General features: G+C 36.5%; 1 protein-coding gene across 1 annotated transcript in view; it reads left to right on the plus strand.

Moving 5' to 3' along the window:
* The window catches only part of USP13 (ubiquitin specific peptidase 13), a 342,814-nt gene that overhangs the window by 203,153 nt on the left and 115,771 nt on the right, over positions 1-23,890 (plus strand). The window contains exons 11-13 of the mRNA XM_053710167.1: positions 8,475-8,600; positions 17,540-17,693; positions 18,354-18,528. Of these exons, the coding sequence (XP_053566142.1) occupies positions 8,475-8,600; positions 17,540-17,693; positions 18,354-18,528 (455 nt within the window). The remainder of the gene's footprint in view (positions 1-8,474; positions 8,601-17,539; positions 17,694-18,353; positions 18,529-23,890) is intronic.

Raw genomic sequence — 23,890 nt, forward strand, 5'->3', positions numbered from 1 at the left:
TACTGAAATATCCTCTACTGATGAGGGTTACTCTGACTCAGAGGATCCTGCATCAGAGACAGAAAATTACAAATCTTATTTTTTTTTTTTAAATTGAACATATTCATTCTCTATTAAAGGAAGTATTATTTACTTTGGATATTGAGGAGTCTAGTCCTCCTGATAGCAAAGCTAATAATCATTTAAATTCTGTATTTAAGACTTCTGAGGTTACTCCTGAAGTTTTTCCTATTCCAGATGCTATCTCCAATATGATTGCTAAATAATGGTCTAAACCTGGTACCTCTTTTAACCCTTGTTCTAGGTTTAAGAAGTTGTATCCTTTACTTGTGGCTAGTCTATAGTTTTGGGAACAGGTTCCTAAGGTTGATGGGGCTATTTGCACTCTTTCCAAACATACTACTATTACTATGGAAGGTAGTACTTCTTTTAAGGAGCTTTTAGATAGGAAGCTTGAATCTTATCTTAGAAGAGCATATTTACATACTGGCTATATTCTTAGACCAGCTATTTCTATGGCTGATGTTGCTGCTGCTTCAACTTTTTGGTTGGACAGTTTAGCACAGCAGTTATCAGATCCTGAACTATCTAGCTTTGTTCTTTTACATCAACATGTAAATCATTTAATTTGTGATGCTATATTTGATGTCATTAAGATCAATGTCAAATTGATGTCTTTAGCTATTCTAACTAGAAGAGCCTTATGGCTTAAATCTTGGAATGCTGACATGGTGTCTAAATCGAGATTATTATCTCTATCTTTTCAGGGTAATACTTTGTTTGGTTCTCAATTGGATTCTATTATCTCCACTATCACTGGGGGTAAGGGAGTTTTCCTGCCCCAAGACAAGAAATCTAAGGGTAAATTTAAATCTTCCAATCGTTTTCGTTCCTTTTGTCAGAATAGAGAACAGAAAACCTTCCCCTAAGGCCTCTGGCTCTAATTGGAGACCAGCTCCAAATTGGAATAAATCCAAGCCTTATAGGAAACCAAATCCAGCCCCTAAGACTTCATGAAGGTGCAGCCCCCAAACCATTTCTTCTGATGGGGGGGGGGGGCAGAATAACAGATTATGTCCAAAAATCGGTGGATTCAGAATATTGTTTCTCAAGGGTATCAAATAGGTTTCAGAATAAGACCTCCCATGGGAAGATTCTTTCTTACTCATGTTCCAACAAACCCTGTGAAGCCTCAGGCTTTTCTGAAATGTGTTTCAGACCTAGAGCTTTCAGGGGGAATAGTACCAGTTCCTCAGCAGGAACAGGGATTTGGCTTCTATTCAAATCTATTCATTGTCCCAAAGAAGGAAGATTCTTTCAGACCAATCCTGGATCGGAAAACTTTAAATCGTTTTGTAAGAGTCCTAACTTTCAAGATGGTGACTATAAGGACTATTCTGCCTTTTGTTCAGCAAGGTCATTTCATGTCCACAATAGACTTACAGGATGCTTATCTTCACATTCCGATTCATCCAGACTACTATCGTTTTCTGAGATTCTCTTTTCTAGACAAGCATTACCAATTTATCGCTCTTCCATTTGGCCTAGCAACAGCACCAAGAATTTTCTTGAAGGTTCACAGTGTTCTTCTATCTGTATTTAGAGAGCAGGGTATTGTGGTGTTTCTTTATTTGGACGATATCTTGGTACTAGCTCTTTATATCTTTTCATTTAGCAGAATCTCACACAAAACAACTAATGTTGTTTCTTCAAAGACATGGTTGAATGATCAATTTAAAAAAGAGTTTCTTGATTCCTCAGACAAAGGTCACCTTCTTAGGTTTTCAGATAGATTCAGTGTCCATGACTCTTTCTCTAACAGACAAGAGACAAATTATTGGTCTTAGCTTGTTTAAACCTTCAGTCTCTATCATTCCCTTCAGTGGCTATGTGCATGGAAGTTTTAGGTCTAACGATTGCAACATCGGACACAATCCATTTTGCTCGTTTTCATATGAGACCTCTACAGCTTTGCATGTTTCACCAGTGGTGCAGGGATTATACTCAGATATCACAGTTGATATACTTAAATCCGAACACTCAACTCTCTCTGATTTGGTGGTTAAACCATCACCTTATTGTTCAAGGGGCCTCTATTGTTCGTCCTTCCTGGACTGTGATCATAACAGATACAAGTCTTGCAGGTTGGGGAGCTGTCTGGGGGTCTCTGACAGCATAAGGAGTTTGGAATTCTCAAGAGGCGAGGTTACCAATCAATATTTTAGAACTCTGTGCTATTTTCAGAGCTCTTCAGGCTTGGCCTCTATTGAAGAGAGAACTTTACATTTGTTTTCAAACAGACATTATCACAACAGTGGCATATGTCAATCATCAATTGCAGTCCTATAGCAATGAAAGAAGTCTCTCTGAAACTTTCTTGGGCGGAATCCAACTCTTGTCAAATCTCTGCGATTCATATCCCAGGTGTAGACAATTGGGATGCGGATTATCTCAACCGTCATTCTCTATATCCGGGGGAGTGGTTTCTCCATCCAGATGTGTTTTTTCAACTTGTACAGATGTGGGGTCTTCCAAAAATAGATCTGATGGCCTCTCGTCTGAACAAGAAACTTCCCAGATACCTTTCCAGGTCCAGGGATCATCATGCGGAAATGATGGATGCTCTAGCAGTTCCCTGGTTTTACCAACCTGCTTACATTTTTCTGGTTCTTCTTCCAAAGGTGATCTCCAAGATCATAATGGAACAATATTTTGTGTTTCTGATAGCACCAGCATGGCCTCACAGGTTTTGGTATGCTGACCTTGTCCGAATGTTCAGTTGCCAGCCTTGGTCACTTCTTATAAGACCAGACCTTTTGGCTGAAAAATGTAAATCAGCCAATAGGAATTAGAGCTGCTAAAGTACTATTGGCTATTCAAATCAGCCAATAGGATTTAAGCAGCTCTCATTCCTATTGGCTGATTCGAATCAGCCAATAAGAATGAGAGCTGCTCTAATTCCTATTGGCTGATTTAATTAGCAGCTCTAATTAGCAGCTCTAATTCCTATTGGCTGATTAAAATTTTTTAGCCAATAGGAATGCAATGGTACCCCCAGTATAAAAGGGGTACCTTGCATTTGAATCCTCAGTGTGCAGCGGACCATCGCATGAAGAGGACCTCCACGTCGGATCGATGGACCTCTGCCTTGAACCTTCGCCTGGACCTCCGACTCCGCGCATCGACCGATCCACCTCCACAGGGATGAAGAAGATGCCAGTCCCTCGATGAATGAAGATGGAGCCGCTAGGATAAATATCGTTCAAGCTGGACTTCAGCAACTGTGAGTACTTAATGAGGGGTTAGTGTTAGGTTTTTTTTAAGGTTTTTTGGGGTGTTTTTTTCTTTTTTTTTAGATTAGGGTTTGGACTTGTGTTAAAAGAGCTGAATGCCCTTTTAAGGACAAGAAAAAGAGCTGAATGCCCTTTTAAGGGCAATGCCCATACAAATGCAATTTTCAGGGCAATGGGTAGATTAGGTTTTTTATTTTGGGGGGTTGGTTGGATGGTGGATTTTACTGTTGAGGGGGTCTTTGCATTTTGTTTACAGGGAAAAGAGCTGATTTCTTTAGGGCAATACCCTACAAAAGGCCCTTTTAAGGGCTATTGGTAGTTTATTGTAGGCTAGGTTTTTTTTTTTGGGGGGGGGCTTTTTATTTTGATAGGGCTATTAGATTAGGTGTAATTGTTTTTATTTTTGATAATTTTGTTTGTTATTTTTTTGTAATTTAATATTTTTTTATTTTTTGTAATTTAGTACTTTTAATTTTTTGTAACTGTAGATTTAATGTTTTTAGTAGTGTTGTTTTTTTTAATGAGTAATTTAATTTATTTAATTGGTAGTTATTTTAATTTTAGTCTAATAGTAATTTTAGTTTAATTTATAGTTTAAATTTAGGTTTTTTTAATTTCACATGTAAGTTTTTATTTATTTTAAGATAGGCGTCTTGTAATTTTAATTTAGTTAGGGAGTTGTTAGGGAGTTGTTAGGTTTAGGGGTTAATAGTTTAATTGCGTTTTTGGCGATGTGGGGGCTGTCGGTTTAGGTGTTAATAGGTTTATTTAGTGGTAGTAATGTGGGAGGCCAGAGGTTTAGGGGTTAATAACTTTATTTAGTGGCGGTAATCTTGGGGAGCGGCAGAATAGGGGTTAATATCTTTATTATAGGGTGGACAATGTTGGGGTGCGGTGGATTAGGGACTAATAACTTTAGAATAGTGGCGACGATGTCGGGGAGCGGCGGAATAGGGGTTAATACATTTTAATAGTGGCGGCGTTGTTGGAAGCGGCAGATTAGGGGTTATTAAACTTTAATATAATGTTTGCAATGCGGGAGGGCCTCAGTTTAGGGGTTAATAAGTAGTTTATGGGTGTTTAGTGTACTTTGTAACACTTTAGTTATGAGTTTTATGTAACAGTTTTGTTGCGTAAAACTCATAACTACTGCTCTCAGATGGCAGTACGGATCTTGTCGTTATAGGGTGTAACGCAAGCTTTTTAGCCTCGCTGCAAAACTCGTAATGGCAGCGCTATGGAAGTCCCATGAAAAAACATAATTTTTACGAGTGCGGGACTGATGTTGCGTTACAGGCTAAAAGGCTTGCGGTACAGCTATACTTGCTGTGTTGCTGTTTTAACGCTGAAATTACATTTTTTTCAGTTTAGTTATGAGTTTTGTGTAACAGTTTTGTTGCGTAAAACTCATAACTACTTCTCTCAGATTTCGAAACGGATCATGTCGGTATAGGCTGTAATGCAAGCTTTTTAACCTCACCGCAAAACCTGTAATGGCAGTGCTATGGAAATCCCATGCAAAAACGACATTTTTTTTGAGTGCTGACGTTGACTGACGTTGTGTTAAAGGCTAAAAGGCTTGTGGTACAGCTATACCTACAAGACTTGTAATAGCTGTGTTGCTGTTTTAATGCCGAAATGGCCATTTTTTCAGCGTTAAAACACGAACGCAAAACTTGTAATCTAGGTGTTTGCCACCAAATGTGTTGTCAGATGATTACCAATTTTATATATATATATATATATTCACACACACACACACTATGGGCTATATTAAAAGTGGAACGTTACTGGTGTTATGTTGGTTAAAGAATTTAACCAATAACTTTTTGTGTGAGTGCTAAAATTAACACATCCCATACTTATAATGGGCTCTTTCCAAATTAACTTCAAATTTCAAGTTGAGCATTGTGTGCCTAATAATCAACTTGAAAATTCACTTTTGAAAAGCACGTGTAAATGGTAACATTTCACACCAGCTCTAACCCCACTTCTGTCCGGTCTCCAGTATCTTGATCCGATATAGTCCTCTCCTCTTGCGTCCTCTCTGCGGTGGAGTCCAAATTTAAGGGTTAATAGTATATAAGGTATTTTTGCTTTGTGTTTGTTTCAGGGTTAATACTGTAAGGGTTATTTTTGCATTGGTGTTGAAGCTGTTTAGGAGTAAATAATGCTGTGGTTCTGTTGTCCTGGGATTGTGGTAGTTTAGGGTTTAATTGTGTGATAGTGCAGAGTTTAAAGAAATGTTTTTCGTTGATTTTTACATTTGTTTGTGCCTTTGCTAGTCATTGTGCTAGTGAAAAAGTTATGGAGATTAGGCGCTTAATCTGCAAAAGGGATAAAGGTGTGTATGGAAGTCGTTAGCTAAATATGTAGAAAAAACTAGACCTTTGACAGGATAAGTGAAAAATTCTTCTACAGTTTATTTTCAAAATAAAAACATGATAATACCAAGATAAAATAAATCACAATCCCTAAGTGTTGCAACACTATATCGCTCAATTCATAAAATTTCTAAAATTCAGATATACATTTGTTTCATACACCAATAAAAAGGTTTATCTGCTCTTTCGTTTTCTATACTTTGTTCAAAGATATTAGATAGAATGTATTCTTTTACTTCAACACAATTAATAATATTTTTCTCTATTCGATATTTTATATCTATATTTCATCAACTTTAAAATTACAAATATGTAGCAAAAACTAACAAGTAGTTAAAACAATTTAAATGCAAGACTGATTATAAATGGTGTGACCACAATGGCTGTTTACTTATATTGGTTGTAATTTTGCGTATCTAAAAAGTTAATCAAAGCACTTGTAAGTGTAATTGAAGGTAAATCACTGAGGGCTGTGTTCTTTATCCTTATATTTATGTTGTGATAAATTACAGTTTCACAGTTACCCCTTCGTATCCTCAGTGAGCTTAAAGGGACATAATACTCATATGTTTAATCACTTGAAACTGATGCAGTAAAACTGTAAAAAGCTGACAGGAAAATATCACCTGAGCTTCTCTATGTAAAAAAGGAAGATATTTTACCTCACAATCTCCTCAGCTCACCAGAGTAAGTTCTGTGTAAAAAGTTATACTCAGCTGCTCCCAGCTGCAGGTAAACAAATTTAAAAAAATGAAGAAATGAACAGCAGCCAATCAGCATCAGCAGTGCTGAGGTCATGAACTCTTACTGTGATCTCATGAGATTTGACTTAACTCTCATGAGATTTCATAGTAAGCTTCCTTTACCTGATTGGTGAAATAATATGAGAGTGCACGATGCTAGTCCCTTCAGATGTCCCGGGACAGACACACTAAAATGCTGCTTAGAAATCCTTTACAATGGGAGGTGGCTACTGAGGAACTTTTGAGGTAAAATATCTTTCTTTTTTACATAGAGATGTTCAGGTGATATTTTCTAATCAGCTTTTTACAGCTATGCTGCATCACTTTCAAGTGTTTAAACATTTGGGTATTATGGCCCTTTAATTTGTGGAAATGGAATGTTCCAAACAGTGTTTAGGGGTGATTTTCTTACCCTCCCTTGTGAGCTGTTACTACTCACGGCTTCCCGGCGGTTCCTATGTGTCCTCAGTTTGACTCTCAGGCAAGGGGTTCCGGTAGGTGATTTCCTTGTCACTGGTCCTTGTAGGAGTGCTCTGAATACAGCACCAAACTTTAGACAATCCCTTTGTTTCTGTAACTTGCGCAAATTAGCTTTTCTGTTTGCAGTTTCTCAATCTCCTGCACTTAAGTACTTCTGTACGCAGGAAAAAAACAGGCTTTTCTTTCTTGGTGTTCACACAGATATCAACATGTTTCGCCAGCAACACAGGCTTTATCAATCTTGATAAACACCCCTAAACACTGTTTGGAACATTCCATTTCCACAAATTAAGCTCACTGAGGATACGAAGGGGTAACTGTGAAACTGTAATTTATCACAACATAAATATAAGGATAAAGAACACAGCCCTCAGTGATTTACCTTCAATTACACTTACAAGTGCTTTGATGAACTTTTTAGATACGCAAAATTACAACCAATATAAGTAAACAGCCATTGTGGTCACACCATTTCTAATCAGTCTTGCATTTAAATTATTTTAACTACTTGTTAGTTTTTGCTACATATTTGTAATTTTAAAGTTGATGAAATATAGATATAAAATATCGAATAGAGACAAATATTATTAATTGTGTTGAAGTAAAAGAATATATTCTATCTAATATCTTTGAACAAAGTATAGAAAACGAAAGAGCAGATAAACCTTTTTATTGGTGTATGAAACAAATGTATATCTGAATTTTAGAAATTTTATGAATTGAGCGATATAGTGTTGCAACACTTAGGGATTGTGATTTATTTTATCTTGGTATTATCATGTTTTTATTTTGAAAATAAATTGTAGAAGAATTTTTCACTTATCCTGTCAAAGGTCTAGTTTTTTTCTACATATTTAGCTAACGACTTCCATACACACCTTTATCCCTTTTGCAGATTAAGCGCCTAATCTCCATAACTTTTTCACTTTATACACCTTTCTATCTGGTAAGTAGATAGTAGGAGAATAAGGCAAGGGATATTAACTCTTAAGCGCTAGTTTATTTAATCCTCTTTTTGCTACAAGTCATTGTGCTTAGTGCTAGCACAACCACTTTGTGTTCACTAGCGCAATGAATATCGCTTTCAAAATTATCGCTGGGCGCAAAAATATTAACCAACTACTTGAAATATGAGCATAAAATGGAAGAGGTAAGGATTGCGCAATAGTGGTGTTTATGCACCTTACTGCTTGCATTTTCCGGCTCCACTTTTAATCTATCCCTATATAACTTCAACTCTATGTGATCTGGGAATAGTTTTCACTTTGAACCCTTTCTTATATATTTGAACATATGAGAATAGTTTTACTCAGTGCTAACCGCACCCTTCTTATATGTTTGAACATATAAAGGTAGTTCTGCTCAATACTAACCACATCTGTTAGGATACCAACATTATTTATTTATTTATTTTAATATAGCATAGTATAGTAAATTTACAGTTAAGCATGTGGTTTAAACAAATGTAAAGCATAGTCATTACTACAGTACACTACAATGCATGCATATGTGCAATGATTTTCTGTCCTTTACTCTGCTCGTTGCACTGAAACGTTTTTCTCTATATCTTTAAGCCTCAACCAAAAGGGATTACAACACGAATGTTTAAAGCCTTAGTGAGTAAAGGACACACTGAATTTTCCTCAAACAGACAACAAGATTCAGGAGAGTTTCTCTTGCACCTTATAAACCTGGTAGAGGTAGGTAAATATTTTTTGTCTGTAAATACTAAATCTCATTTTGAATATTGTAAGATGCTTCACGCCCCATGCATGACACGATGCTGTATAGTACCATGTATTCATACAGTGTGCTTTATTGATCTTTCCATATTTCTGAAATCAAACATATTCCTACAATGATCAATTCTTTATTATCTGTCTAAATGTTAACATATTATTGCTTGACATGGACTGAATTTATCATTATTAAAATAAAGTATAGGGAGCTAGAAGTAAATATAATTTAAAGTCATTTAAACTGCTCTGGCAATATCTCATTAACTTGTTGCTTTCCTTAGACATCTGTTAGTTGTCTATGGGAAGCAGCTTGCAGGTTCAGCCCCTTTTCTTAAAGGGATAAGAACCCCTAAATTGTATTTTGTAATGCAGACAGAGCATACAAAAAAGTTTCCAATTTACTTCTATTATTATGAAATTTGCTTCATTCCCATGGTAGGTGTCTGGAGCACTACATAGCAGTAATAGTGCTGTCATCTAGTTCTCTTGAAAATGTATAATATTCTTGCCAAGCAGCTGCTGTCATATAGTTCTCCAGATACATGCACGCCCCTGAGCTTAAGTCCCTGCTTTTCACCAAATGATACCAAGAGAATGAAGAACATGTTATAATAGAAGTAAATTAGAAAGTTGTTTAAAATTGCATGCTCTATCTGAATCATGAAAGAACAATTTTGGGTTTCATGTCCCTTTAAGGAATAAGTCCTGCAATTTCTGTGAGCTGCTTATGCTTACGACAAATGAACTTTAATGAATTCAGGCCACTTACAGAGAGACCTTTTTGTTCTTTAATACACAATTGTAAGTACATACAAAGCACAGCTTGATCCCCTGTAAAACTAAAAGTGGGTAAACTCCTATATGTTCCTGCTTGACATTGAACATCCAGCTTACTCTATTCTTTTTTTCTTCTCCCTTTGTTGACTCAATAGATAGACACAAATTTGCTCCTAAACTGCCAAGAATCAATAGATTTTTAGCAGAACTCCGTCCCACTCAGTGAACAGGACTTGTGCATATAGTCATTTTCATTACATGATTATGATTTATATGTTGGGTCTCTGGTTGTTTGAAATGACCTAATTAAGCTGGATTTTTATTATTTTCCAGCACTACGGAACGTTTCAGCACTATACAAATAAATGATAATAACGTTACTTTAAGAAATGGGGCAAGTTCTGGAGTTTAGAATATTGTTATCTCTTTGCTTAGCTGTGCATGTGGCTTTGTGATCATACGTATACTAATTGCTGTGTATTTCTGTTTATAACTTTCCCAAGTATTGCTAGACAGGAGGGTTCAGGAGGAGCTAATTAAGGCAAATAGTGTGTTGATTGGCAGCTAAGTTCATTCACGCGCTAAAATCGTTGCAAGGGTGAAACCACAGAATGCATAACGTTTGCTAGAGTGACAGCTGACATAGATATAGTAACAGATAAAGCACTATGGTAATGAATGTAGAATAGGGGAGTAGGCATATTTCAGAGCTGTCAAGTCTGAGGCACTATTTATGGTTTGTTTTTTAGCTCACAGTATGGATCAGAAAAATCACACTGTAAAATGTCAGACTTTTGTGTGACCACACAGGCTCAGAATTTAGCTTACAATTGTCATACCTACCATGCAATGAGAGTCTGTCACAATTTAAGTATGAGTTAAATAAATAACCTTCAAAAGCAAGGGGTGGCAAACTTAAAGGGATAGAAATGTCAAAATTAAAATCTGCATGGGTGCACTTAAATTTGAAATATAAACATTTTTGCAATATGCTTCTATAAGCAAAAATGCTTATAGTAAAATATATAACTGTTTTTTAAAGGCATATGCACATATATTGGGAGGGCCCCTGCACTAGCATAGTTAGATGGTTACTACCAAATAGCAGTGTGCAGAAAGGTGACAAGGGCATAAATCACAATGGAATAAGTCTTCATCTCAGAGCTGAGCTCTGCAAAACTGATACTTATTCATATGGTGTATATATTGTAAAGTAGAAAGAAACTGCTGAATAAATCCTTTTTAAGAGTACAATTTCCTTATTTTTTTCATGGTTTTAAAAGTGATGTGAATGACATGATTACAGAGCAGCAGTAGGATGAGTAAGTATAGGAGCATTTGAATGCATTTTTCTTGAGAATATTTAAAAAAAAAATAAAAAAATGCTATAAATGTAACACAACTTCTCTAACTCTTCTCTAAAATTAATTAAATTCCAGCCCAAAGGAAATAAGATTTGGAGAGGGGGAAAGACAGAATGGAGAAAGAGAGAGAATGGAGATGGTGAGAAAATGGGGAGTAGAAAGCAAGAGAGAAAATGAAGAGGGAGAAAATGGAGTGACGTGCTATTTAGCGCTTTCACTTGAGTGCTATCACTGCCAGTTAGCGTTTGTATTACAAGTTGAAAGTAAAAGTTTTGCGTGCAAGCGAAACCTGATGCGCGCTATCTAAAGTGCTTTGGATATCTCAAAAAAACCTAACCGTTATAGCTTGCGCACTAACCTGGCACCATATTTAAACCCACAGCACTATACTCGAAAAGAGTTATTAATATTTCACATTCCAATGTTCTTCACATACAGGAAAATGTTTTAAATATACAGTACTGTGCAAAAATCTTAGGCCACCATTAGATTTGTTGTTTTAGCAATGGTATAATGACCATATATAATTATTTTTCAGTCTCTTTATTAGAATATAACCAGAAAATACAGGATATTTGTATGCAGTATTAAAAAAACTAAACAAATCAGAAAAAAATAAGCTTCTATAGACTAAAGTGGCAAGTATTTAGTGTGACCTTCCTTTACACTTGAGCAAAATCAGGGACCTGGATCTCATTAACCTAAATGGAATGGAACCCTAATTAATGCCATTGCTAACACCTGTATTTGTCCTACTATTTCATGTCAAAATGACTGCTGAAGGTCTATTCCACCAGGTTTGTGCAAGACATGCTTAAGCATTACATACACATGTGGTATGCATTTAATTGGAAACTTGCTAATAAGACCAACATTCATTCACATCATTCCATTCAAAATGCCAAAGATCACAGATGTGGTATTCAATCTGTTATAAAGAAATTTGAAGAATCAGGAGAGGTCAAGGACAAAAAAAGGAATGGAAGGCCAAGAAAACTTTCAAAATCTTATGAGAAGTTTCTAAGAGTTTCTTCTATGAGAGACCGGAAGAAGTCCAGCAAGGACCTGGCTCCGCATCTGGCAGCTTCATCTGGTTGCCAAGTTGACTATTCTACAGTCCAAAAAAGCTTGATCAGGAATGGTACTTGTGGAAGGGTAGCAGCCAAGAAACCACTTTTTTGGAAGGGGAACAGGGTGAAAAGACTAAAATATGCTAACGCTTACAAAGATTATAAGGAAGATCAGTGAAAAGAGTATTATGGAGTGACGAATCCAAGTTTGAATTTTTTTTTTAGTCCAATCATCGGCAATATGTGAGAAGAAGAGTTGGAGAAAGATGGAAGAATGAGTGCTTGCAGCCTTCAGTAAAACATGGTGGAGGGTCTGTCCTGGTTTGGGGCTGCATTTCTGCCAGTGGTGTTGGTAATATTGTCCAAATTGATAAGATCATGAATGCTGAGAAGTACAGATAGGTTTAATGCATCATGCCATTCCTTTTGGAAAGTGCCTGTTTGGGAATGGTTTTAATTTTCAGCATGATAACGATCTCAAGCACACTGCTAATGCAGTGAAATCATATTTGGAGAGAAAAACAGCTAATCAAACACGAACAGTCATGGGCTGGCCTCCCCAGAGTCAGGACCTGAATATCATAGAGGCAGTATGGAATTACCTGGACAGAGAAAGAAATAAAAGACAATCTAAAGCTAATTAACTCTGGGAAGTGCTGAAAGAAGCCTGGCATAATATACCAGAAGATTACTTCAGAAAACGTCAGGGCAGCCTCCCCAAAAGAGTTCAAGATGTGCGTAGTGCTAAGAGAGGTCACACTAAATACTGACGTTTGCCTGAAGAAGCCATTTTGTTGTGTTTTCTTTGTTGTGTACATTTTCCTTGTATTTAATGTTTTATCTTACTAAAGAGACCAAAAAATAAATATGGATGCTAAAACAAAGTTGGTGGTGGCCTTTGACTTTTGCACAGTACTGTATATATATTTATATATTTAGGTATAGATATATATTTTAACATTACAGCTATATATATAGAAATAAATATTAAAATATTAAAATAAAAATTTCTTCTATGTGAAGAAGATTGGAATGTAAAATATAACAGGCTTCGGGTTTCACACTGTAGGTACAACTTGTTGTCGGGTTAGCGCACATGAAGAATTAATTATCTTAATGCACCTAATTATTAATATAAAATATTAAAAAAGTATTAATAATTATTTGTGTTACTGAAATATATATATATATATATATATTCAAATTATTTTTTAGCATTTTTAAGAACATCTATAATAATTATTTACATTAATTATTAATATTTTCCAATATTTTATATTTAATAAATACATAACGTACCTTAATATAACTCATGTCGGGCTAACGCACATGAAGAATTAGTGTCAACTGTAATTATAATGAAGAGACAACAATAAGAGAAAGTAAAGAAGAAAAGTGTGGAAAAAGAAAGGAGAGGTAGAGACTAGAGAGAGTAATTTAGAAAAGATATATTAACATTTAATATTATAGACCAGTGGTCTGCAGCTCAATAATACAGAAGAATAGATATAAAAGATTCCGGAGAGGGAAAGATCCAGTGTCAGAGACTGATCTGAAGGTGCGTGGGATCATTACATACACACAGTGAGCTCCTGTACTGCCCCAAGAAAGGGGGAAAGAGAACATGTTATGCTGTAATGCTTCCTCCTCACATGGGTCAGTGAGATGTCAGTGGGGGAAATAAAACTGAATCCAGTACCGACTGGTTTCAGTCCTCCTACACTTTTGTCATTTGGCCCTATCATTTGTCTTGGATGGATCTTAGAATATTTCAGGGAACATTACACAAATCACAATATTGAGCCTCTATTTAACAAACAGACGGCCAGATTACGAGTTTTGCGTTATGAGCGGCTCGGTAATAACTTGCTAGTTATTTCCACCGCTCACCTTTAATAGCGCTGCTATTACAGGTTTTCCAAAAACCTGCGTTTGTGGGCAATATGGTTGTGTTGAGCTCCATACCGCACACAAATACCAGCGCTGCTTTGAGCTGGTTTTACGTGCTCGTGCATGATTTCCCCATAGACATCAATGGGGAGAGCTGGCTAAAAAAAAGCTTAACACCTGCAATAAAGGAGCGTAAAGCTCCGTAACTCAGCCCCATCGATTCCTATGGGGAAACATCCCCGACATCGCCGACACCCACATTACACTTATTAACCCCTAATCTGCTGCCCCCAACGTCACCGCCACCACTATACTAAAGTTATTAACCCCTAAACCTCTGGCCTCCCACATCACTAACACTAAATAAATATATTAACCCCTAAACCTAACCCTAAGTCTAATCCTAACCCTAACTTTAATATAATTAAAATAAATCTTAATAAAACTTACTATCATTACCTAACTAATTCCTATTTAAAACTAAATACTTACCTGTAAAATAAACTCTAAGCTAGCTACAATATAACTAATAGTTACATTGTAGCTATCTTAGGTTTTATTTTTATTTCACAGCTAAGTTTGTATTTATTTTAACTAGGTAGACTAGTTAGTAAATAGTTATTAACTATTTACTAACTTTCTAGTTAAAATAAATACAAATTTACCTGTAAAATAAAATCTAACCTGAGTTACACCTAACATAACACCTAACATTACACTAAAATTAAATACAACCACCCACACAACCAAACCCCCCAAATAAAATCCTATCTAAAAAAAACTAAGCTCCCCATTGCCCTGAAAAGGGCATTTGGATGGGCATTGCCCTTAAAAGGGCATTTAGCTTTTTTGTTGTTGCCCAAAACCCTAATCTAAAAATAAAACCCACCCAATAAACCCTTTAGTAAAACCTAACACTAACCCCCGAAGATTCTCTTACAGTTTTTGAAGACCGGACATCCATCCTCATCAATCCGGGAGAAGTCTTCATCCAAGCGGGCAGAAGTCCTCAACGAAGCTGGGAGAAGTCTTCATCCAAGCGGCAAGAAGTCGTCCTCCAGGCGGGCAGAAGTCTTCATCCAGACGGCATCTTCTATCTTCATCCTTCCGACGTGGAGCGGCTCCATCTTCAAGACAACCGGCGCGGAGCATCCTCTTCATACGGTCCCAGCCGTACACTGAAGGTTCCCTTTAAGGGACGTCATCCAAGATGGCATCCCTTGAATTCCGATTGGCTCATAGAATTCCATCAGCCAATCGGAATTAAAGGGTAAAAAATCCTATTGGCTAATGCAATCAGCCAATAGGATTAAGCTTTAATCCTATTGACTGATAACACTAACCCCCGACGATCCACTTACAGTTCCTGAAGTCCGGACATCCAGGCGTCTTCTATCTTCATCCACCCAGACGGTGTCTTCTATCTTCATCCAGGCGGCATCTTCTAATTTCATCCCGGTGCTGTGCAGAGCGGGTCCATCCTGAAGACATCTGGCGCGGAACGTCCACTTCATACGGTCGCCACTGTACACTGAATCTTCAATGCAAGGGAGCCTTTTCAAAATTGAGTCCCTTGCATTCCGATTGGCTGATATAATTTTTGAAATTCAAATCAGCCAATAAGATGAGAGCTACTGAAATCCTTTTGGCTGTTCAAATCAGCCAATAGGATGAGAACTACTGAAATTCTATTGGCTGATTTGAATAGCCAATAGAATTTCAGTAGCTCCCATCCTATTGGCTGATTTGAACAGCCAATAGGATTTCAGTAGCTCTCATCCTATTAGCTGATTATAATTTTAAAATTCAAATCAGCCAATAGGAATGCAGGGGACGCCATTTTGAAAAGGCTCCCTTTCATTGAAGATTCAGTATACGGCGGCGACCATATGAAGAGGATGCTCCGTGCCGGATGTCTTCAGGATAGACCCTCTCCGTGCCGCCTGGATGAAGATAGAAGACGCCTCCTGGATGGATGAAGACCTCGCCGCCTGGATGAAGACCTCTTGCCGCCTGGCTGTCCGGACTTCAGGAACTGTAAGTGGATCGTCGGGGTTAGTGCTAGGATTTTTTAAACTTTTTTGGGTGGGTTTATTTTTTAGGTTAGGATTTGGGCATTCTTAAAAGAGCTAAATGCCCTTTTAAGGGCAATGAAAAAGAGCTGAATGCCGTTTTAAGGGTAATCCCCATACAAATGCCCTTTTCAGGGCAATGGGTAGCTTAGGTTTTTGTTAGTTAGGTTTATTATTTTGGAGGGTCTTTGTGTGTTTTTTTTTACAGGTAAAAGAGCTGTTTAACTTAGGGCAATGCCCTACAAAAGGCCCTTTTTAAGGGCTATTGGTAGTTTATTGTAGGCTAGGGTTTTTTTTTATTTTGGGTGGGCTTTTTATTTTTATAGGGCTATTAGATTAGGTGTAATTCTTTTTTATTTTTGATAATTTTGTTTATTTTTTGTAATTTAGTTTATTTTTTTTAAATTTAGTATTTTTTGTAATTAGATACTTTGTAATTTTTATAGTAGTGTTAGAATTTTTTTTTTATGTGTATTTTAGTTTTCTTTAATTGGTAGTTAGTTTAATTTTAGTTTAATAGTTATTTTAGTTTAATTGTTAGTTTAAACTTAGTTTTTTTAATTTGACAGGTAAGTTTTTTAATTTAAGATAGGGAAATTGTAATTTTAATATAAAGTTAGGGGGCGTTAGTTTTAGGGGTTACTAGTTTAAATTAGTTTATTGCAATGTGGGGGGCTTTCAGTTTAGGAGTTAATAGTTTAATTTAGTATATTTCGTTGTGGGGGGCTTGCGGTTTAGGGGTTAAAAGATTTATTATAATGGTGGCAGTGTCGGAGGGCGGCGGGATAGTGGTTAATAAATATTCATAGTGGCGGTGATGTCGGGAGCGGCAGATTAGGGGTTAGTAAATTGTAACATGTAGATGTCGGGGTGGCAGATTAGGGATTAAAAACATTATGTAGGTGTCGGGGCGGAAGATTAGGGGTTAATAACATTATGTCGGGGGCGGCAGATTAGTGGTTAATAACTTTATGTAGGTGTCGGTGATGTTGGGGGCAGCAGATTAGGGGTGTTTAGACGTGGGGTTTATGTTAGGGTGTTAGGTTTAAACATAACTTTTTTTTCCGACAAAGACATCAATGGGGCTGCGTTACGGAGCTTTTCATTTCGCTATCGCAGGTATTATTTTTTTTTCTAGCACTCTCTCCCCATTGATGTCTATAGGAAAAGCGTGCACGAGCACGTCAAAACAGAGCTTGTATTTTGTGCGGTATGGAGCTCAACGCAACCATATCGCACGCACAAGCCGGCTGTTTGAAAACATGTAATTGCAGCGCTATGGAGGGTGAAATAACGCAACTTGTGTTGCGTTCGTTAAATACCCTCTAACATAACATGAATGATAGCTATGATAACAAAATAACTGTGGCTAGCAGTATCTACACTAGTAACAAGTCAAATAAGGCAAATGAAGGGTGGAGTTTGGTTCTTAAAAAAAGATTTGCAGCAAACAAAGTGTCCATTTATAAACATTTTCAGACTCTCCTGTTTACTTATTGCAGGACTACAGTCAATCACTACACTAAAATGTAATTACAAAGTGTTTATTTTCCCTTTAAGAATTGGGGCTCAAAAAGATTTAATCCTAAGCATAAATGTGTAAATAGCCAAAGTCTTTTTAGCAAATGAAATAAACAACTTAACTATTACTATAGTGTTTAGTTACACATGATGTAAAAGTGTTTCTTACAACTCTTTTACTGAGTATTTTTTTTCTGTTTTAATAGAGGAACAGCGTTGGTTCAGAAAATCCTATTGACGTCTTCCGGTTCTTAGTGGAAGAGAGAACACAATGCTGCCAGTCGCGGAAAGTTCGTTATTCACAGAGAGTTGACTATCTCATGCAGTTACCTGTAGCTATGGAAGCAGCCACAAATAAAGGTGAATTTGAAACATTGATGGTTTAGGATGCACATTTTAGTTCAAAATGACATTTCTTGCTAAAGCTTTAGTGTCTGCCTAGTACCTGAAACTAGAATGATAATTGTCCCTGGTCATGTGTGTTTTTTAAAATATTGGACTCTAACCAAATATATGGCAGAATATATTTGATCAATAAAGATGGATAAATCACATTTTATTCCACTCTATTCTTCTAAGTGTTAAGGATGTAAATATATTTTAGGTGTATATATTTTTTTTTTTATAAAATGCAAATCTCAACCTCCTGGCAACAGATTATCCTGTCTCAGACATTTTTCTTATTTTAAGTGCTAGTCATTGTTAGTACAGCAAGAGGCTGTATTGACTAAGCCATACAACATTATGAATATCATTTCCCCTCTTTGCCTAAGGGAGAGAACTGCTTTTTGCAGTCATCAAGCAAGATCTTGTGCATGTCCCAATCACGTTTCTTTACTTTAGGCCTCAAGAACATGTTTAGATGGATAATTTGATTGATGCAGTCTTAGATTGGCTACATTTAAAAAAAGTACATATGCACAAAAAACCCAAACAGTTTATTAGTTTTTATAAAAGTTATGCATTAAATTTAATGCATTACCTTCATGTCCGTTTAAACCTTCAGCTGGTGTATTTCAGATGAACTGATTGCATATGAGCTGAAAAAACGTGAAGCAGAGACTGCAAGAAGACCTGTCCCTGAACTAGTGCGTGCAAAGATCCCATTTAGTGCTTGCTTACAGGCCTTTTCAGAACCTGACAATGTAGATGACTTCTGGAGCAGTGCCCTTCAAGCCAAGTCTGCAGGTGTTAAGTAAGTACCTTAACCAATGTTTTACATAAACAGTATGGCACATGAGATTAAACTAACTGAAGAAAGTTGCTCAACCTGCAACAAACCTAGTTTAATAGCATAGTTTAAAGCATGTCCTAAAAAGATAATGCTCACTTGGGAACAGGCACTTTTAAACTACTTTAACAGAAAAGGATTTCCTAGCATTATATCAGATTGGACATAAAAAAGCTCAGGCAGTTTTCTTCTGGTAAAGTATTTGTACAGGTAGCTTCAGACAATTATTGTGACTTGTATGGCGCAGCTTTATAATGACCAGTAAAGGTTCAGTCATATTGTTTTAAGTGTCAGTGAAGTTGACTAAATGCTTCAATATGCCAGTGCAGCTACACACCGCTACCTGTGTACCAGACAATCACTCCTGCATTAATATTATGCAACCTTGATGTAACCCAATGTTTGGAAAGCCACTGACACTACCACGTTCATATTCACCATCCCTATTTCTGGCATCAGGTGGAGGAATTCCTTAAATGGAAGTGACTGTGCAAAAGTATACTTGGAAATAACAAGGGCTGGTGATGCAAGAGCCAAGGGAAGAGCAGGCGGCAGACAAGGCAAGATTGTTAAACAATCTGAGGTCAGGGCAGGTGGCTAGCAAGGCAAGATTGTTAAACAATCTGAGGTCAGGGCAGGTGGCTAGCAAGGCAAGATTGTTAAACAATCTGAGGTCAGGGCAGGCGGCAGGCAAGGCAAGATTGTTAAACAATCTGAGGTCAGGGCAGGTGGCTAGCAAGCAAGATTGTTAAACAATCTGAGGTCAGGGCAGGTGGCTAGCAAGCAAGATTGTTAAACAATCTGAGGTCAGGGCAGGTGGCTAGCAAGGCAAGATTGTTAAACAATCTGAGGTCAGGGCAGGTGGCTAGCAAGGCAAAGTTGTTACACAATCCAAGGTCAGGGTAGGCCAAGGTGAGAACATACTGAGAACAAGGAATAAGCTTTATGTTGCTGGAAACTGGCCAAACAAACAAGCAATGCAAAGACTTACTGATGCTACTTATAAAGGCCATAGGGCATGACTAGCAACAAGTGAGCAACGTGTACTAATACCTGTAGTGCATAAGCAACATATTCTATAAAACCTGCCACTAGGAAGGTGAGAAGCACATGCATTTGTAAAATGAATATGGGAACAAGAAAGAACACCTGCCACATTGCATGAGCTGGAAACACATCTACGCGGGCGCAGCACATGAACAGGAGCAAATGATCCCCACATAGCCGCGAAACCCTGATGACCAGAGATGGGACACCCACCATCCCCTCAGGGAAGGTACCTGACAACCCTTAATTGCCAGTGTTTGTTCTAGGCTCAGTGTTGTCACATGAAAAGGTATAATAAAATATTTCCAAAATTGTGAGGGGAGTACTCACTTTTGTGGGATACTGTATATGTCTGTAGTTTTCAATGGATTGGCAGCTATATGCCTGTAGTTATCAGTTGATTGGCAGCTATATGCCTGTAGCTATCAGTGGATTTTACAGCTATATAACTCTATTGATCAGTGGGTCGGCAGCTATATGTCTCTAGGGATCAATTGATTGGCAGCTATATATATATATATATATATATATATATATATAATATATATATATATAGGAAAGAGAGCTGTTTGGGAGGGATCAGGTAGGGATCAGGGGATGGGGGAGGGAGGTTTCAGCTTGGAGGGTAATCTCTACACTAAAGCTAAAATTAACCTTACAAGATAATGATTAACCCCTTCACCACCGCAAATAATAGAAGTATGGTGTGCAGCTGCAATTAGCGGCATTCTAATTATCAAAAAGCAATGGCAAAGCCATGTATGTCTGCTATTTCTGAACAAAAGGGATCCCAAAGAAACTTTTACAATCATTTGTGTCTTGATTGCACGAACGGTATGTAAATAATTTTGATGAGAACTTCAAAGTTTGTGAAAAAGTTAACAATTTTTTTTATATATATGCTCGCATTGAGCAGTGAAATGGTGGCATGAAATATACCAAAATGGGCCTAGATCAATACCTTGGGTTGTCTACCATAGTTTTGACAGGTAAATAAATAAATAAAAAAAACATGGCTCTATTTCTATTTAAATGGAGTTATAGAAAAAATGCTAAAACTTCTCTGGTATTTGCAAGTTCTTCTCTGAAAGTCCCGGTAGCGAAGGGGTTAATGATTATCTGTGCTATAAACATTGAAAAAATTCAATATTAGCTAATTTTCGCTTAATATTGGCTCAAATGTTAGCCGGGTGATTAATAAAATCAACCGGGTGGTGCACCCATTAAAAATGGTTCTGGAACAAACACTGTGGTTTTCCACCAGCCTACACTAACAAAATATACGTGGGCAAAGTGAAAGAAAATGATGGTGGCTAAATGATTCAGTATTGATCATACCTGCCTTAACCAACAATAGCAGATTTGAACAATTTCATATAATTTTGACATAATTTTATAATTAACACTTTTTCTATACTCCTAATTTCAATAAATGATTGTAATTATATTTTAGTTGTGTGCAAGCTTTATGGTGTAAAAATGTGATTTTTAGCTAATTTCTTTTTCATTTTTCATAATAAAGCCTAGCCTAATGTTTATTAACATATGAACTGGGCATATTCACTTTTCATTATTTAGCTAGCTGTATATGGGCTAGATTACAAGTGGAGCGCTATCGTTATTGCAAGGAGCATATATGGGCTTTTGTAGATAGCCTTTTTTAGGGGGTGGGGGTCACTGCGGTGTAAAAATCAAAAAAATAAAATAAAGAAAAATGAAAAATGTTATATATATATATATATATATATATATATATATATATATATATAAATATATATAACATTTTTTAATTTTTCTTTATTTAATTTTTTTGATTTTTACACCGCAGTTTGATTGTTTGGCATTTTTTACCACACGGATTCACCATCACCACCACATAATTATATTTCAGATCAGGACTGGATTTGAATTTGGACACATCAATTTAGAACTTCCACACATGGACACGCATTAGGTTTTATTTTTGGACATTTATTCTTGGGACTTTCTTATGGACATACGTTTGGATTTATCTTATCAATTTTATGTCATGTTAGTTATTTGAGCATCCTGATTGATCACTTTTTTACCAATGTAACCTTTTTTTCCATTCAAAATCATTCCAATTTCTCTGGATTCATAGAATACGTGATATTGTATTTTATTTTATTTTATCTCTTTCAATGTTTTTATTGTGTTATATGTTTCAATAACAATTACATTTTAATACTTTTAGAATTTTCCTAATCATTACGGTTATTGGCTAGATTATACTAATTGTAAGTATACGTCGTGGACACCACCTTAAGCTACTTGTCCCACATCAGGGGTATTGTAGCGCTCCCTTTTGGCACATTCTATCTATACCAAAATGTGAATCACAGACCTTGAGAATAATAGGAATTTTTGATGAGAAAAATATCATCATTAGGAATATCTTTCAGAGACACTGGCATGTACTTCAGGAGGATAAAGACCTTGAAGAAGTAATCACTGAAAAACCAGTGATAACACACAGAAGATCTAAAAGATATCCTAATGAATAGCCACTACTCACAAGAACAATCGAGAATGTGGCTACAAGAAACCAAAGGTTTCCACAAATGTGGCAGGTGGTAGGCATGCAAAAATATGGCCCCTACTAAGATTTTCACACACCCAAAAACAGGTAAAAAAATATGAAATTTCAGATTTTTTTAAACTGTAGATCACGACGAGTGATCTATGTCGCTATGTGCAAATGTCCCCAGATATACGTGGGTGAAACCTCCAGAGAACTACGTACTAAAGTACTAGAAAATATAGGTGACATCAAATGGAATCGCAATGTAACGGTAGCAGAACATATGAAAACTGTACATCAAGGACACAAATATGATAATTTTTTCTTTGCAATTGAGCAATTGAAATTGAGAGGAAGAAGGGGTGATATTACAAAAATACTTCTGCAAAAGGAATGCAGATGGATCCACGAGCTACAATCAGCTGCACCAAAAGGCTTTAATGAGGCCATTTCCTATAAATGTTTCCTATAAGATAAAATACCACCTGTTTATGGGACTTAGCTTATTAGTGGTTTATCCTTTATATCATGTAAGACCATATAATATGATCTCAATGAACTTATGAATTGGCAAGTAGAGGGGTAAGATTTGGATAAGGAAAGTATTCTGTTCATTTTGAAGATATTTTGAAGATATTTTGGGAAAGAACGGCATATATGTGGGAGATATATATATTAGGGAGATTACATATGTAATAAGCAACTCCCTTTTGAGGAGAGAATGCATATATATATATATATATATATATATATATATATTTTCAAACGATAAGACATATCATATGCTGTAACTTAATTATATTTTATTTTACTAATATTAAGATAGCAGTAAAATAAATACAGATCTTTCCTTCCCACCCATAACACTATGTATTTTTGGACCAATTTTTTAGAATTATTTTAAGGTAATTTTTTTTTTGGATTGAAATACCAATTTCTTTAGGCTTAAACATCGGTCCTATAGATCTAAACTATGTCTTTTTTTTTCTAAATAGGCATAAACAGACTGTAAACAAGAGGTGTAACATTGATATTTTCTTTAGAGTGGATCGCTTAGTCACAAAAATAAGTGTTTTTAGTTCATAGCTACAATGGACACATTCAGGTTACTATTTCTGAGCTCCGGTATCATGTTAAATTGCCTGTAAACGGGTAATGACTAAGACACAGTCACTGGTTCTCTATACAATTACTTCAATTTAAAACTCTTAAACCCAGAAAAATGTTTTGTAAACAAAACATCTATACGATGTTCAATGGCAGTATTAACTGCCAAAGAAAATTGCCAATGCGGTGTAACACTTCCGCAAACAATCCTGCGTCACCATGACAACGGATAAGTATAAGAAGTGTGGATTCATGCTGGGCTGGCCCTATGCCCTGACGAAGTCACGTTTGAGTGACGGAAACACGTTGGTGGGCGTGGCCTAGGGGGATCCGTGTGTGGTCTAACTCAGCATTCATAGCAAGCGGTTCTATATATACTGCAGTGTATACACAATATCAGCATAGGGTGCGATTGTTATGTAAGGGCTTGAATACTTTTATAGCGTTTGGTAACCTGTATAAAGTGCGGTATGCACGTATTAGCTGGTAGAAAATCCGTTTAATAGACTATCTCTGCAAAGAGATATGTTTAAGCAGTAAATCACTGAATAGTTAATACGCTCATGAGTTACTCCCTTACAATATATCCGCCAATAGTGAGACATAACAATATTGAATATAACATTCAAT

This window comes from Bombina bombina, chromosome 4, assembly GCF_027579735.1.
Source record: "Bombina bombina isolate aBomBom1 chromosome 4, aBomBom1.pri, whole genome shotgun sequence".
NCBI classification, from domain to species: domain Eukaryota; kingdom Metazoa; phylum Chordata; class Amphibia; order Anura; family Bombinatoridae; genus Bombina; species Bombina bombina.